Consider the following 15530-nt stretch of genomic DNA (forward strand, 5'->3'; position numbering starts at 1 on the left):
ACGGAGGCACAGAGAGGTTGACAGATGTGCCTGAGATCCCAGAGCTACAAGGCCTGGTTTTCCAGGGATGGGAGGAGGGGGTCCTCTGCGGCTCAACCTCTGAGACCAGGCTGCTGGAGGTCTTCTGGGATGCTCGGGGCAGGCTCAACAACACCAAGACCCTGGGAACAGCCAGCTGCTTGCGTCCCCGGGCTCCCCACAGGAGGGACCAAGTTGGCTCATCTCTGGGTACCCCTGCCCCACTCAGGTGAAGCTCCAGGTCAATGGGAAGGCTAAGCAGCAAGCTAAGTGCATGCCATCTGCCTGCAGCTGAGCTGCTTCCTGAGTCCCTTCCTGGGCTCCTGAGGGATGGATTGGAGGGGAGGGGGCTCCACAGCATTCCTAGCATCTCCCCCCTCCCCGCAGTCTCATGCCAGAGCCCAGCGGCCCGGGCTGCCAGCACCTGCCTCCCGCCCCGCCCCCGCCCGCCGCCTGGAACACACAGCCATTAGCAGCCACCCTGAGCAGTAATTGTCCAGATTGCTGTAATTCACGGCAGACGAGCACGCCAGCGCTCATCGCATTATTACAAATGTCACTGAGCAGGGTCTTGGCGTGCACAGTCCCCGGGGGGTTCTCGCGCGGCCGTCTCCGTGGGCAGGACGCGGGATGAGCTCACCGCCGCTGTGAGGACCCAACCTTGAGACAGCGGGGCACACTCCCGTCTCGGCCGGTGAGTCATCCCCGCCGACCTCCCATTCCCCAGATCTGCCCTTCCCAGAGGGAGAGAGAGGACAGCCGCCAACTTGGCCAACTCCCGGTTCCCAGGCAGCAGGGAGGGGGCCAGGGATGGAGCCGCCGTGACCACAGAAGACACTCTCGGGGTGGGGGAGCACGGCAGAGAGGGGCTGTGGGAGCAGGGGCTGGCGGTCCTGGGCCTTGCACACAGAGCCCCTCACTGCCCCGGTGAGAGGGGAAGGGGGGGGTCCCGGGTGACATCGCTGCCGACGATGGGTACGCAGGGGACTCGCGGGTGCTTAACAAAATGTGCGATCCTGCACAGGTGTTCCCAGTGGCTCTGTTCACAAGAGCCCGAAGACAGGAACAGCACCCCATAACCGTCGACCGACAGACCCATGGACGCATCGGCAGGACCCCGCGCGGGGCACTAGAGCTCGGCCACGAAAAGGAACGAAGCCCACACGCCAACACCACTGATGAACTTCACGAGCGCAAGGCTGGGGGAGAAGCCAGACGAGGGGGGGCGGGGCACGTCCCGCGGGATCCCATTCGGGGGAACGGCAAATCCACGGACACGGAAAGGAGGTAAGTGGACGCCAGAGGCTGGCGGGCCTCGGGGGCTGGGCGTGACCACTTGTGGGCACCGGGTTTCCGTCTGGGGTGGTAAAACGTTCTGAAACTAGACAGAGGTGATGGTTGCACAACACTGTGAAGGTGCTTAATGCCACTAACTTGTACACTTCGAAAGAGCAAACGGTAAATTTTGCATTAGGCGTGTTTCGCCGAAATTCCATACAAGAGAAAAAAAGACTCACGCGATCTCAGGGAAGACTCCGTTGCACCCAGTGGTGCAATCCAGCCTGGAACCACACCACGGACAGAGAACAGAGAGAAACCAACAGAGGAAAAAGCACCGTGCACCCCCCCGGGGGGCTAACAGCACCCCTATGCCCCGCAGTGAGAGATGACGCCCAAGGGCCCCACGCGTGCCGCTTGGCCTGCACCTTCCAGGGCCTCGCCCAGGAGGGGAAGCAGGGGGCTCCTCTCCCGAGTGCCGAGAGGGTCGCTGCTCGCCAAGGGCAGGGAGCTCGGAAGAGGGGCCTGGGCCTCGGCGGGGCAGGGGGCCCAGACAGGAGCTGGGAGGGAAGGCCCTGCTCAGGTCTGGGGCTGCTCCTGGTCAGTTTCTGAAACCCCAGGGCAGAGCACTCGGGCTACTCTGCACCCCCTTCCCAGGCTGGAGTGTAGGGGCCTGGAGGCTGTCCCGTCCTCACACTCGCCTGCCCCTGGATGCCTGGGGCCTTCGCAAGAAAGGCCATCTGTCCCCTCTGTGAGTCATGACCCAGAGCCCGGGGCACAGGAAGCTGCACGTCTGCGGTAGGGCCCTGGTGGGGCCAGGGGGACGAGAGCTGGAGGCCTGGACTTGCTCCGGGCCCCAGGCCATCCTTGGCCTCACTCCTCACTTCATCCTCTGTGAAACGGGATGGAAACAAGAGCCACTCTGGGAGCTGGGACCAGAGTAAATGAGAGCAGGCAGGTAAATGGGGCTCAGGCACTCCCGGCCTCAGCCTTCCTGTCAGTGCTGGGCACGGCGAGGAAGGAGTCAGCCCAGAGACAAGGGGAACCCATGCAGATGCAGTCCCTGACGGTACAGGACCCACGCTCAGGCCCCTCGATGCCTGTTACCTCTAGTTCCTCACGGATGCCTCTCCCACTTCACAGAACGGGAGACTGAGGCACAGAGATAGGTCATTGAGCCACGAAGGGAAGGACCCTGCTGTTCTGGCTCCAATGAACATGCAGCTGGCTTCTAAGGGAGGACATGGGGTCAGCACTACTGTGCACGGCCTCCAACCACAGAGATGAAACAGCTGAAGGGGACACGCAGCTTGACCCTGTGACCCCGCTGTGGTGGCTGTTGGCCAGCTCTGGGCCTCCCCTCCAAGATGCCCAGGTGCGCTGCCACCAGCATCTACGGGGCCACGACATGCTGACCCCGGAGGCGACAGAAGCGGTCCACTGACCCGTGTGCACAGCCCGAGCTGCAACTTTTCTGAGCTGCACCTCAATGTCACCCTGGGGACACACTGTGTGCCTGACGACGCAGTCACTGCAGGGTGAAACCAAGACTCCGAGGAAAAGCAACCAATCTGAGATCAGCCCGAAAGCAGAGCCTGGCCCTCCGGATGGCTCCAGAGCACACGTGTCGGTCAGGCCTATCGTGCCTCACCCTCTCCAGCACGAGAGCTGCGGGGTCTGGATGCCAATCAGGACGGATCAGAGCCCCCGGAGTCCCTCACCTTTCTTGGCTGTCTCCATCTCCTCTTCCGTCCAGCGAGAACTCTCGTTCATCTCCATCGAAGCTGAAATGGAAGACAGGATGCATTGGCAGCAGCCCGAGGGGCGGCCCAGCCTCCACACGGCCCGCTGGGATGGCGGTGGTGTCATCAGCCCATTTTACAGGCAGAGACACTAAGGTGGTCTAGGGTCTGGACTGTGAGGACTGTCTCTGCATGCACTTGGTTGGGAAGGGGGTGACCTACGTGAAAGCTCGGTGACCGGATGAAGGTCGGGGGCACTCGGGACGCAAGCTTTAGGTGGACGGGGCCCTCATGTGAGCGTGGACTTGTCTGCACAGGTGATTCTTTACTGTTAAACCCTTGGTTTTCACCCACCAGCTGCCAGCAGTCCCCACCCCAACTGTGACAATCAACGAGCGTTCCAGATGTGGCCGCTGTTGGCCAGAATTGTCCCCTGGGGCTCATCAGGTCCCTCACTGAGAATGCTGCTCTACAGGGCAATTACTGCACTCTCCCCAAACTCCACCTGATCGGCAGGAAGCTTTAGAAGGGACATGGTTCTCGCTGACCTCACAGAGTTGGCCAGGCCTCCACTGTGGCGCTGTTTTTGGATCTCTCCTCCAAGGTCCCCCAGATAGGAGCCCAGTTCTTGCCCTGTAAATTGCTTAAGACCTCACCAAGAGGGCAGACACAAGGAGCCAGCGGCATGGACTCAGCGCCTAAAACAGCACCAGGCCCAGAGGATGTGCTAGGGAGAGGCCGGCTGGCCAGTGGGGAAAGCTCCAGCAGGAGGGAGAGGAGAAGGAACAGCTCCAGCCACGAGAGGGGAGATGCTCCCGTTCCCTGCTGCTGTGGCACCTGTGAGACCTCACGAACTCTCCCTTCTTTCCCAAGGCATTCTCGGAGGGAAGCTAGAAGTCTGAGCTCAGGGTGGGGTGCTGGAACAGCCTGCTGGAGGGCCCGGGGGGTGTTTGCCCCAGCGTCAGCCTGGGGCCTAACAGGAGCTTCCCAGAAGTTAGCCGTCCCCATACCCCCTCCACCGAATCAGCCTCCGGGCACCAAGGGGCAGCCAGCAAACGACTACAGGAGTCACATTAAATTTGTGGCCAATGGGGCTGGGTCTGAATCCCGGTGAGCTCAAGACTATGGAGGCAACATCCTCTATTTAAGCCTCAAAGAGCCCATCTATGAAATGGGTACAAATTATCTCCCACAGGAAGAAGGGACAAGTGTCTGATACGGATCCTGGGTGTGGGGTAGGGGGCATCTGTTACAACAAAACCTCACCTCCATCAGCTCTCACCCTGGGGAGGTATCCTGGTGGTTGGGGTCTCAGCCTGAACACAGAGCTGGGAAGGTCAATGGCCCCCCTCCAACAGCCAAAACAGTACAGATGACAGACACACGTTGGCTGCCCCCCTGTGGCTGAACTTGAGAACTGCTACTAGAGCCATCTCTCCCCCCAACCCTCCTACCACTTGAGGTGGGGCCGGGGGGAGGCTCAGAGCCCCTGGGGGTGGACGTCTGCTGAGCAGGAGAAACGGAGGCCCACAGAAGTGAAGTATGAACCCGGGAGCCTACTGGGTCTGGGGACAGGGCGGGGTGGGGGGGTACTGTCTGTGCCCAGGTCCTTCTAGACAGAGGTAGGGCTACTCGGTGCCAACTGCTACCGGGAAGAAATGGGGGCCAGGTGCGGCCGGATTTTCTCATTAAAAAACCGAACCCAAACTGGCAATCTGGAATTTTATGTGAACCCTCCCAGTTCCAGGATCACCGGGGCTGACAGCCACTAGCCCTTTGCACCCCCACGCACCTTGGTGGGCTCTTCCCACACCCGGCAAGCGCTATGTAGATGAGGGCGCACAGAGAGGTTTAGGAGCTCTCCCTAGGTCACTCAGCCCGTTCAGAAGCTCAAGCTGGGATTCAGAAGCCACGGCCCTCCCTGGCCCAGAACTCACCCAGCTCAGCGCTCTGCTGCGGGGTGACGGCCTCCTCGCTGTTGGCCTCATTGGCCATCGAGCGGGTGATCCGGCCTTTGCGCCTTCCCTGACTGTTGGCCGTTTTGCGGCCTTTGGAGGCCACTGCCTCCTTCTCATCGTTGTCTTCCCCCGAGGTGTCGTCCGTCTTCTCCCTGAAGGCCAGAGACAGAGACAGGGATGGCTTCGTCCACGCCTGGAGACCAGACGACCATTGCAAGAGACCTGCTTTTCTTTAGCTCGAGGAGCGCTGGCTGCCGGGGGGCGGGGGGGGGGTCTGTACCAGTCAGAGGCTGGGAGGCAGGGGACGCTCGGGGGAAGGGCTGGCGGGCAGCAGCTACCATCTCACGTTACCACGGGGTGCCGGTGGGTACCACCGACGGGCCACCTCACTCCCCAAAACAGAGAGGCTCTGCGGGCCTCCAGGAACAGCCCTCGCTTTGCTCGCCATATCATCAAGGGCCACCGTGCCTCGGAGCACGCACAAAAGGGAAGTCTCCTGCCGGCGTGTGCCACCGAGCCAGGTGTGTGGGGGTGCGTGTGACCTCCGTACCCAGAGCTGGGGCCTTCTCAGAAGCAGACTCAGGAGGGCGGTCCACGGGGCCACTCCGCTTTACCACCCCCGCCTCCCATTCATCTTCCTGAAGGCCCTCCCTGGGCGTCCAGGAGACGGGGGGGGGGGGGGGGGGGGTAACGAAGCCAGATGTTCTCCGAAGCCACATTCCTGAGCCTCTTCCAGGTACCTGGCACGGAGCCGTGCCCGCCCCCCTCCCCGGCGTGGACCTCCAGCTGGCCGTGCTCAGTGCCCGCCCCTGGCAGGCACGGAAGGCTGTGCCTTGATCTGCAAGAGCTCATGCTGACAGCGAGAATTCTAGAGGTGAGGGCAGGGCCCACCGGCATCCCTAGTCCTTCCGCCAGCTCCTCTGATCCCCCATCCCCCGCCTGGCATCTCGGGAGACTCGGCGGAGGAGGGAGAGAGACGAGGATGCAAAGAGCTCCAAAGTCACTGCCTAGATGTATTAGCTCAGGAGTCGAGCTCAAATGAGCGATCAGTCTCTGAGGTCTCCAGAGGGTTTGAGGAGGAAAGGGCGGGCGGGAGGAGAGGGGAGGGGGCCGGGCAGGCTTCCGGAAGGGGATTCAGACAGAGCCAAAGATGCCTCCCTTCCCGGAGATGAACCATGAGAGACTATGGACTCTGAAAAACAATCTGAGGGGTTTGAAGTGGCGGGGGGGTGGGAGGTTGGGGTACCAGGTGGTGGGTATTATAGAGGGCACAGCTTGCATGGAGCACTGGGTGTGGTGAAAAAATAATGAATACTGTTTTTCTGAAAATAAATAAATTGGGAAAAAAAAAAAAAAAAAAGATGCCTCCCTTCCCGGCAGACAATCGGCAGGTGCCGAACCACTGTCCTCACAGTCTTTGCGGGGCGCTGCCCGCGGGAGCCCGGCCTCCAAGGAGCACCTCCTCGTCGCTCCCTGGGGGTGCAAAGCCGGGCAGCCCGGCCGTCTTACTTGCTCAGCTCCTCCTTGTCGTTCTCCACGTCAGGCTTCTCCTCCTCCTTCTCGGTCTCCTTGTCCTTCTCCTTCTCCTCCTTCTCCTCCTGGTTGCTCCGGGGCATCTGCTGCTGCTGCTGCTGCTGCTGTTGCTGCTGCTGCTGCTGCCGGCCCAGGGGAGGGGAGAGGAAAACAGTGAGACCTGGGGGTGGGGGGGTGGGGAGTCCCTGCACCTGGGCTGAGGGAGCTGGCAGAGGCGGGGAGACGGCCCCGGCCGCAGCCAGGGGTCCTGCAGCCCACGGGGCCTGGGGAGCCAGGAGTCCCAGGCGAGGTGTAGAAATTGGAAGCCTGGGCTAACTCCTGCCCCCTCCATTCAGGGGCTGTATGACCTCAGGTGAGGATCTTGACCTCTCTGTGCTGATTCTGCGCAGCAGGGCTAGTCAGCATGCCGACACCTCAGCCAGGGCCCGGGAGGCGGAATCGAGAGAAGCCTCAGAGCTAGTGTCTGGCGTGGGTGTTAAAATGGGACTGACGCCATCAACAGCACGGGGAGGGCTGCTGGTCGACCTGAAGCCAGAACAGGGTGAACACCGGGGAACCTGGGGACACGTCGCTGACGAAGCTCAGGCCACCTCTCAGCCTGTCACCACATCTGAAAAATGGGCCGGCGGGAGGGGTGTCCTGGGCCCAGACCCATGTGAAGGCGCTTGCTGCTGCGTTGAGGACCCCCTCTTGCAAGAGCGGGCTTGCCCTCCTCGCATCAAGGGGATGTGAACCTCCACTTCAGAGGGAGACGAAAGGGGCACACAGCAAACCAGCCTCCTCTTAAAGGCATTTCATCTGCCCGGAGGCAAGCCAGGCACAGGCCCGTTGCCCCATTAGCCTGGGCAGCTGAGCCTGCCCTTGTCAGGACAAGGGAGGAAGTGAGGGCAGCCCGCTCCTTCCCGAGAGGTTGCCCGACCTCCCTTCCACCCCGCCTGATTTCTTTTAAAAAATGTACGCTAGGGGTGCCTGGGTGGCTCAGTGGGTTAAGCCTCTGCCTTCAGCTCAGGTCATGATCCCAGGATCGCAGCATCGCAGCATCAGGGCTCTCTGCTCAGCGGGGAGTCTGCTTCCCCGCCCCCACCCGCCTGCCTCTCTACCTACTTGTGATCTCTGTCTGTCAAATAAACAAATAAAATCTTTAAAAATGCACAGCCACCCCAAAGTCCTCCCTGCAGACACCTACCAACCGGAACATCTTTCCGTGCCAACGAGCCAAGTGAAAGGAAAACGAACCCAAGCAAAGCCTTGCGTGTGTGTGGTAGGGGTACGGCCAAATGGATGATCCGACAAGGAGAAAGAAACGAAGCTGAGGGAGAAGGTGCGGGCAGGCAGGGTCTCGCTCCCTCCCTGCATCTTTCCTGTGCCTCAGGAACACACGCCCATCCTGCCAAGGCCGCCTCGGCCTGCGACACCTCCCTGGACCCTCTCTTGCAGCTAGAATTTAGGAAGCGGGAGTGCAGGCCAGCCGGGGGCATTCTGTGGACCCTGGGGGGGTGGGGGAACCCACGCTCTCTGAAGCTGTGGCAGAGGTCGCCCTAGGACCTCCTGGCTCGGCTCTGCCTCCCCCTCTCCAAGAACCCCCTCTATTCTGTCGGAGGAGGTAAGGGGCACGACGGCTGGACTTGGAACAGCCTCTCCACTCCACCACGTTGCTGCCGAGCCCCGGTGGCTGGCCCTTAACTAGCCTGTCCCTCTCCCCCCTAAGCCCTCAACTTGAACTAAAGCATAAACTTCCCACTGCCTAGGAGCTGTGGGCTCCTCTCACACCCAAAAGCTTTTGGAGCTTTCCATCCCAGCAGGTGGAAGTGGGGACAGAGAGGTTTCCCGCTTTATTTCAACACAGCGTGCCCTCTGCACCCTCACCTGACGAGGGCGGTGGGGACTATGAGCAGGGGTCAGAGACCTGGCTCCAGGGCAGGGGAGAGTGCGTGGCTGGCTGGGGAGGAGGACTGACCCCAGCCCCACAGGCCACCCCGCCTGGCTCCCATCTCCCCCTGTCAGATTCGCCAACTTCTACAACACCTGGGAGCCTGAGGCCAGGTGCTGGGCACGGCAGGGGCTCTCCGGCCACAGGGAGCTCGGCACCACCCAACACGCCTTCGGCCGCACCTGCACCCAGACCCCACCTGGGGCCTCACCCCAAATCCCTCCTTGCTGTCCCTCCCAATGGCCACAGGGGCCCAATTCTAAGCCAACCTGCGGGAGGCACCTGTCACCATCCCTTGGATCTAGCCTGGGGGGCCTCGAAGGCTCCTGGGACCTCATCCTCCACCAAGCAGCCACCACCCCTGCCAGCACAGCCAGGGAGTGCAGCTCCCACCCACGGGGCCCAGCCCTACACCCATGCCTCCTGACCCGTGCCTCCATGCATGCCCGGCACGATCTGTTGATGAGCTCCCGGCCCTCTGAGGTCCCGAGGACAGGAATGAAGATGAAAAACCGAGAGGAGTGGTGAGCCGGGGCTCCATCCACAGAGGTGGCCTGTCCTTGGCACCACGCGAAGCCCCTTGCAAGCACTACCTCACTTCGTGCCCTTAGCCAACCTCAGACAGAAAGGGCAGTGACCCCTGTTCCCATCCTACAGAGAAGCAACACTTCACAGTCTTGGAGAAGAGCCAAGGGCCAGGGGCCATGGTCTCCAAAGCCCTACTCATAGCCTCTGACCATAATCTGGGGCCTCAGGTTGGAGGGGGTGTCTTTGGGTGTCCCCGTCCCTTCCCACCTAGCCCACCCTGTCCCCCATTCAAGATTCCTCAAACCCCCACCCCCCGAGCCTGGGCCAGCCCGTAACCATCCCCACCCCCGAATCATCACCCACGTCACAGCACAAATAACAAAAACCAGTCTAAGTGCCCTGCTCCGGGCACTGTTCTATGAACTGCAATCACCTCCTTTACCAACCCCTTCATTCTCCCATTTTACAGAAGAATAAACTGAGGCACAGAGAAGTCAAGGGACAAACCAGGTAAACAGCAGGGCCAGGATTCCAGCCTACGCCTGAGTTAACCCCGGCCATGCCGAGCCCCCACTCCCGCCACTCCACCTACCCTGGCGGGCCCCTCCCCCCTCAGCGGTGCTCAGAGCCAGAGTCTCCCGACCTGCGCCCACCTCATGCAGAGGCTCCGGAGCTCCAGTGAGCACCACAGCCTGCTCACGATTCCCATCCCTTCCCACCAGGTGTGCAAGCCCAGTGCTGGACACCGGTGCCCCTGCCTGGACACTTTCCCAAGCCCTAAGAAGCGCAGGGTGAGGAGGAGCGGGGAGTGCAGCAACACTGCCGTGGAGCCACGACACAGGGCCCCAGACAGGCTCAGGGTTTCCTGCAACCTGGCTGCCGTCTCCCTTGGGAGAGGTGTCCCAGCACCCCGAGCTGAGTGGCGCCGTCACAGGGGACGAAAGGGAGGGGCCCCAGGTCCGTCCTGGCCTCAAACACATTTTACAGTGGGACAGACTGGTCAGGCACAGTAAGGACCATCTGCCTGGCCTCCTGCTGCAAGCAGGAGTCGACGGGATGACTCAGGAGTGCTCCATTCACTCCAGGTTTATGGGGCGAGATGGGGGCCCAACTCAAAGCAACCCCCACACCCCAAGCCAGGTCAGTCTCCAGAAGCCTTCGATGGTCTAGGGCAGCACACAGGAGGACAGCTACATCAGCGAGGAGGAACGGCCACTACGGCCCCAGCCCCAGACCTCAGGCCATCCACGGCCGTGGAGCTGCGGTTGCCCCCTTTCATGGCGAAACCAGAGCCAAGCTTCCCACGGCCTGATGACCGCACGCACAGGACACCTGGGGATCCCAGGCCGCGGCCACACCAATCACGAATCCCCAGGTTACTCCGATGGCTGAACAGGCTTGAGATCTAGTGCCGTAGACAAGGAGCCAGCCAGCTTTTCCTGTAAGAGCCACACGATTTATTCTGTGCAGCCACAGGTCCCCTGGTTTCTGCCACAACTGCTCAACGCACCTCCATTTGTAACCTGAAAGCAACCAAAATGTAAACAAATAGGCATGGCTCTGTGCCAATTAAACTTTATTTACAAAATAGTCAGTGGGCCAGATTTGGCCGGAGAGGCCATCACGTGCCCACCCGTGCCCCAGACCAGTGCTGCTCCGTCTAGACCATGCACGAATCAGCCTTGGACAGTGGGGAAGTGCAGACTCCGTGTGTCTGAGGTGGGCCTGAGCCACTGCATTTCGAGGCAGCTTCCTGGGGGGGCTGATGCTGCTAGTTCCTGGACCACACTGAGGGGCAAGGCTGTCAGGGATCCTTGTTCCCCAAAACACACCCAGGACCCTTGCCGCTGGCAGCAGGTGACACCCGTGGACCTAGGGGGTGGAGAGATCCGGAGGCCAAACTCCCTCTCGAAGGACTCTGGAGCTCACGGTGCGGGGTCTACCTCTGCTTTCCAGACACGTTTCCGACTCACGATGGGCTTCATGCCCAGGACTCGGTTGGGAACGTCCCTCCCAAACCACAGCACGGCTTTGCGGAAAACCTGACCGGATCCATGGTCAGCCAGAGCCATCAGTTCCGATCCCCGAGGGACCCCTGCTTCCGGAGCTGAGTGCAGGACAGGCAGGAGGCCACAGAGCCTGTGCGGTGCTGAGCCCCAGATCAGGGCTGCACGGAAAACCTCACGAATAAAAACAACAAATCCAGATGAAGGCTTCTCTTCATTCTACCCGTGAGTTAACCGAATCCTCCCAGCAGCCCGGGAACGACCTCTGCTCCATAACACACGACACAGGGACACGGAGACGCCGAGGGGCTGGCCCCAGACTGCACAGCATTTCCCAGCAAGATCCTAGGGACAGGTGTTGTGCCTGCGACCCCGGCCTGGGAGGTCACGGGCTCCCTCATTCAACCCAACTGTGCCACCACCTGCACGTTCCCTCCACACGCGTGCTCTGAGCCCACAAGGCGGACACCACGCCACCAAAAATGCGATCACCAACCTTCCCCAAATGACAGAGACAAGGAACTCCGCCAGGGCAGAAGGAGGCTCGTGCTGGGGACACTTTGAAAGGCAGAGCACACGACAGATGTCGTGGCAGTTCTGCCTGACCCACGGGGACGGGAAAAGAGGCCTCTGAGCAGAGTCCCCAAAGGCTTTCGGTTGACAAGGATGAGAGGGGACACTGCAGGGAGGGGACCTGCCTGGGCAAAGGCACGGCGACATGAACACGAGCAATGTCCCTACCGCGCGACATCCTGGACGTGGCTGCAGAGCCTGGCCATCTGTAACCCTCACACTCTGACACACAGAGGTGTCCTGGTGGCAGTGCACAGCCACCGAAGGCTCCCGTCAGTAGTTGGGGGTGGGGGGGTGGGGCAGGGCATGACGTCTTCTGCCCCCTGTTGTCTTCTGCCCCGTGTTGAAGGGCAACTAGGCAGCTCCGGGGAGGCGTGGCTGTCGATTCCGGAAGGAAAGCGTGAGAGCTGACGGGATTTAACCCTCAGATGACAGGTCCTCAGAAACGTGCCGTGAGAGCTTCCTCGCAGCCCGCAGCACCGACGACATGGCCATTTCAGCCACTCACGCACCCGTCACTGAGTACAGACCATGCACCCCCCACCCCGGAAGCAAACCCCAAGAGGGGCTCTGTCCTCACGACCGACACCTGCCGTCTCTCGGCAGTGGGAACGACAGGGCCCAGGAGCCCGAGGCAGGTGGGAGAACTAGAGTCTGGTCAGGGGTCAGAGGCAAGACACAACAGTGTCTTCTGGTCCTGGCGGCCTGCACCTGACCCTTGGTGCCCTATGCGCCTCCTCCAGCCCATCTGTCCCTCCTGGGGAAACACAGACAGCGGACGCCCCCTGAGTCCAGACAGAGGTGTGGAGGAGCTGGCTCGGATCCACTCGCCAGAGCAGACCTCAGCTTTCAAGGATTTTGCAGTTAAGCTGTTAAACACAGCCGTTATCAAAAACTAAACTACTCATAGTCCTGTATCCCTGAAACAAATAATAAATTAAATGTTAATTAAAAACAAAACGCAAAACCTAAACTACATAACTTTACAGTTAAAGAACCTGGGATAAAAACAAGGGTAAGAAGTACTCAAAATGCAGCACTTCCCAATTATTAGACTACACAGATCTGTTATCTACGCTCTCGAGGTTACTGACGTCAACGGCATCGGCACAGCGGAAGTCTACTGCGTTGGGCACGCCCCCTCCCAGCTCCACCAAAGGGCACGCCCCCTCCCAGTTCCACCTTCGGTGACGTCATGTCGGTGGCTTAGATGGGGCGCAATGGGAGTATTTATACCACGGCAACTGTTACGTGCTACAAATCGGGGCTTCGCCCCCACAAGGCTGGGTGCTGAACACTCCCCAGCACGCCCCTGCAAACAGATGTGCCAAAAAAAAACCCGAGTAGCATTTCACACACAGACACACACACACACAGACACACACACACACACACACACACACACCCATGACGTCTATTCTGCCTGCAGGGAAATATGTGGTTGTGGCAGCCAAAGCTCTGTTTTAAATTGTCGATTGGATCCTGTCCTGCCCCTGGGAAGAAGACCAGGGGTCTGACAGACCACGAGGCCATGTGATCTAGTCCCTGCACGCCCTTGATCACTTCAGCCACTTCCCTTGGGGCCGCTCCCCTCTGCCTCCGGGAAGATGCCATGTTTACTCCTACCTCAGCGTCTTTGCACTTGCTCCGTGGGATTCTCCCTCTGACTCTGCCTGGCTGGTTCTTTCTTATCACTCAAGTTTGAGCCCAGATGACCCCCTTCTCAGAGGAGCCTTCGAGGTCAGCTCCCTAAAAGCTGCCATCCCTCACATCAGCTGCCTCCCAACACTCTGCAGCCCTCACGACCGCCTCCGACAATCATGCTAACTCACTTGGGCACTGTCCACCTCCAACATGGATGTGTCCGCTCCGGGACCTCACTTGTCTTGTTCACTGTGCAATCATCTAGAATGGGGATGATCAATGTGAAGTCATGACACAAAGGTCTCCAACATGGCCACCACCCACCCGGGATGCTCCTTGAGCAGTCAAGACCAAGGGGAACCCTCCTGCCGTGGCCCACAGTAGCACAGACCCACACAATTGCTGCTCTTCTGGTAACTATTTCCTGACTCCTGGCAGCCCAGGATGTGGGGTCTGTCAGCCCCCCACCTCTCACCACACCCCCCAGGATCCAAATGCTCCATGCTCACATTTTCTGGGCTAGGCTCACATTTTCCATGTTCTTCTATGCCTTTGATGTGGTTTGCCTCGGACAGGGCTGGCAGAGAGCCAGGTCTCCCCTGCCCCCCACATCATGGCCCATGAGAAGGCCACGTTTGTCTTCTCCCAAGACAGCAGCCCAGCTTGCTCGCTCCCTGGGGTATGGCCTCTCCTGGGAAGAAGACCACCCACCCTCCTGAGAACAGTGGTCTCTGAAATGTGTCTGGGGCGGGGGGGTGCGCAGGCCCGGAGGGGCCTCCCACAGTCTCTCGCCTCCTGGGCAGGAATCAGGGACATCTGCTCACTGAAGCGCTAGATCTGGACAGTATGGCCCAGCCCTGCTTGTCCCCAACAGCGCAGAAACGCCACCTCCTACAGGCCTGGGCTGCCCAGGGAAGCCGCACAGAGCCCCAGGCTGGAGGCCCATCTGGGCTCTGGGCAGCCGTTCGGGACACGCACACTCATGCTTACCCAGTGGGCCAGGAGAGACGTAGCCCCACCCGGAGTCAGTGTGGCCGTTTCTGGCCTGTCCCACGTCCCTGCCAGACTGCACCGGGGGGAGCCCTCAAGAGATTTCATCCACCCAGTCCTGGACCCCAGCACTGACTACACAGCCGCTGCCCGCCCCGCATGGACCGCAGCGGGCTGAACCCACCCCGGCATAGCCTTCCGGGTCACGCTGTCCCCCGTGAGCACTGCCCCAGGCACGGGAGCCTCTGGTGGTGCCTCGGCAACCGGAACAAGGTCACCTGCCCCTTGGCAAGAAGCAGAGAGAGGAGGCGCAGAGGGACGGGAAGAAGGATCAGGAGAGGAAGGGCAGAGAGGGAGGCTGCGGGGCAGGCCTCCGCAGGGAGGAAGAGGGAGGGAAGTGGACAAGACAGGGAGATCAACCTAGAGAACATAGGAGGCTGAGGTGGACGTCTCTGGTCGGCGGTGGGAGCCGGACTGGGCCACAGCAAAGAGCCACAGAGCACAAGGACACGCAGGCCAGAGGGCAGGAGGGGAAGTCGGGTCCCCCCCAGACGTCCCAGGGACAGGCCAGTGGGCTGGGGCCCAGCTGCCCCGGGGTGGGGGAGCACTCACTCCCAGGAACACGCCCCCTCCGCGGGATACCCCCTCCATCGCCTGGAGGGCCGCAGTGGCCCCTTGGTCCCAGCCACAGCGGGGATGGGCCCTGCTGCCTGGCCCAAATCCGCCTCCCACTCTGCTCCCCGACGGCCGGCAGAGTTAGGCCGACTAGCGACCACAGCATTCCTGGGCTCTGGTTCTGCAACTAGCCGGGATAATGGGGCCCCGGTCCATGAATCATGAACTGTAAACCGCTGGACGGTCCCCCGCCTCAGCCGGTGATTCACCTCGTGGAGAGGATGCTCAGCCTTGGGCCCAGCCCACGAGCGCGCCTGCCGCTCAGGGGAAGGTCTCCCGGGCCAGGGTCCAGGATCTGCAGACTTGGATCCCACCTGCCAGAGCTCAGGTGTGCAGGGTCCAGCAGGGGTGGGTGGGAAGGGGTTGGCATTCCAGAAGTCTCTGGCTTGGCCCACATCTCCCTCCGTCCAAATATGGAGACGTTTCCAGAGGTGGATGGCACCCTCTGTTAAACAGCAAGATGACCCTGGTGCCCCGATGGCCAGGGCTGAGCGCCCACGCCGCAGATGCCGGGCGGGCCTCCCTGCCCTCAGGGCAGCACAGCGGGTCTCAGGGTCTGAGCCTAGAGACACCCAATGGCAGATGCTTTTCATCAAGGAAGCTTACATTCCACTTTTGTAACCAGCCAAGCTTTCCAACGTGACCATAACCCGAG

The 15530-nt window shown here is 60.8% G+C and overlaps 1 protein-coding gene across 9 annotated transcripts in view; it reads right to left on the reverse strand.

The window, feature by feature from the left end:
• The window catches only part of NCOR2 (nuclear receptor corepressor 2), a 207698-nt gene that overhangs the window by 61352 nt on the left and 130816 nt on the right, over positions 1 to 15530 (reverse strand). For 8 of the 9 annotated variants that reach the window (XM_044243527.1, XM_044243526.1, XM_044243524.1 and 5 more), the window contains exons 16-18: positions 6506 to 6651; positions 4976 to 5148; positions 3018 to 3080 (exon numbers count right to left, since the gene is read on the reverse strand). In XM_044243527.1, coding sequence (XP_044099462.1) covers positions 3018 to 3080; positions 4976 to 5148; positions 6506 to 6651 — 382 coding nt within the window. The remainder of the gene's footprint in view (positions 1 to 3017; positions 3081 to 4975; positions 5149 to 6505; positions 6652 to 15530) is intronic. The other variant, XM_044243522.1, reaches the window with a different exon arrangement.

This window comes from Neovison vison, chromosome 3 (assembly GCF_020171115.1).
Source record: "Neovison vison isolate M4711 chromosome 3, ASM_NN_V1, whole genome shotgun sequence".
Taxonomy (NCBI): Eukaryota; Metazoa; Chordata; class Mammalia; order Carnivora; family Mustelidae; genus Neogale; species Neogale vison.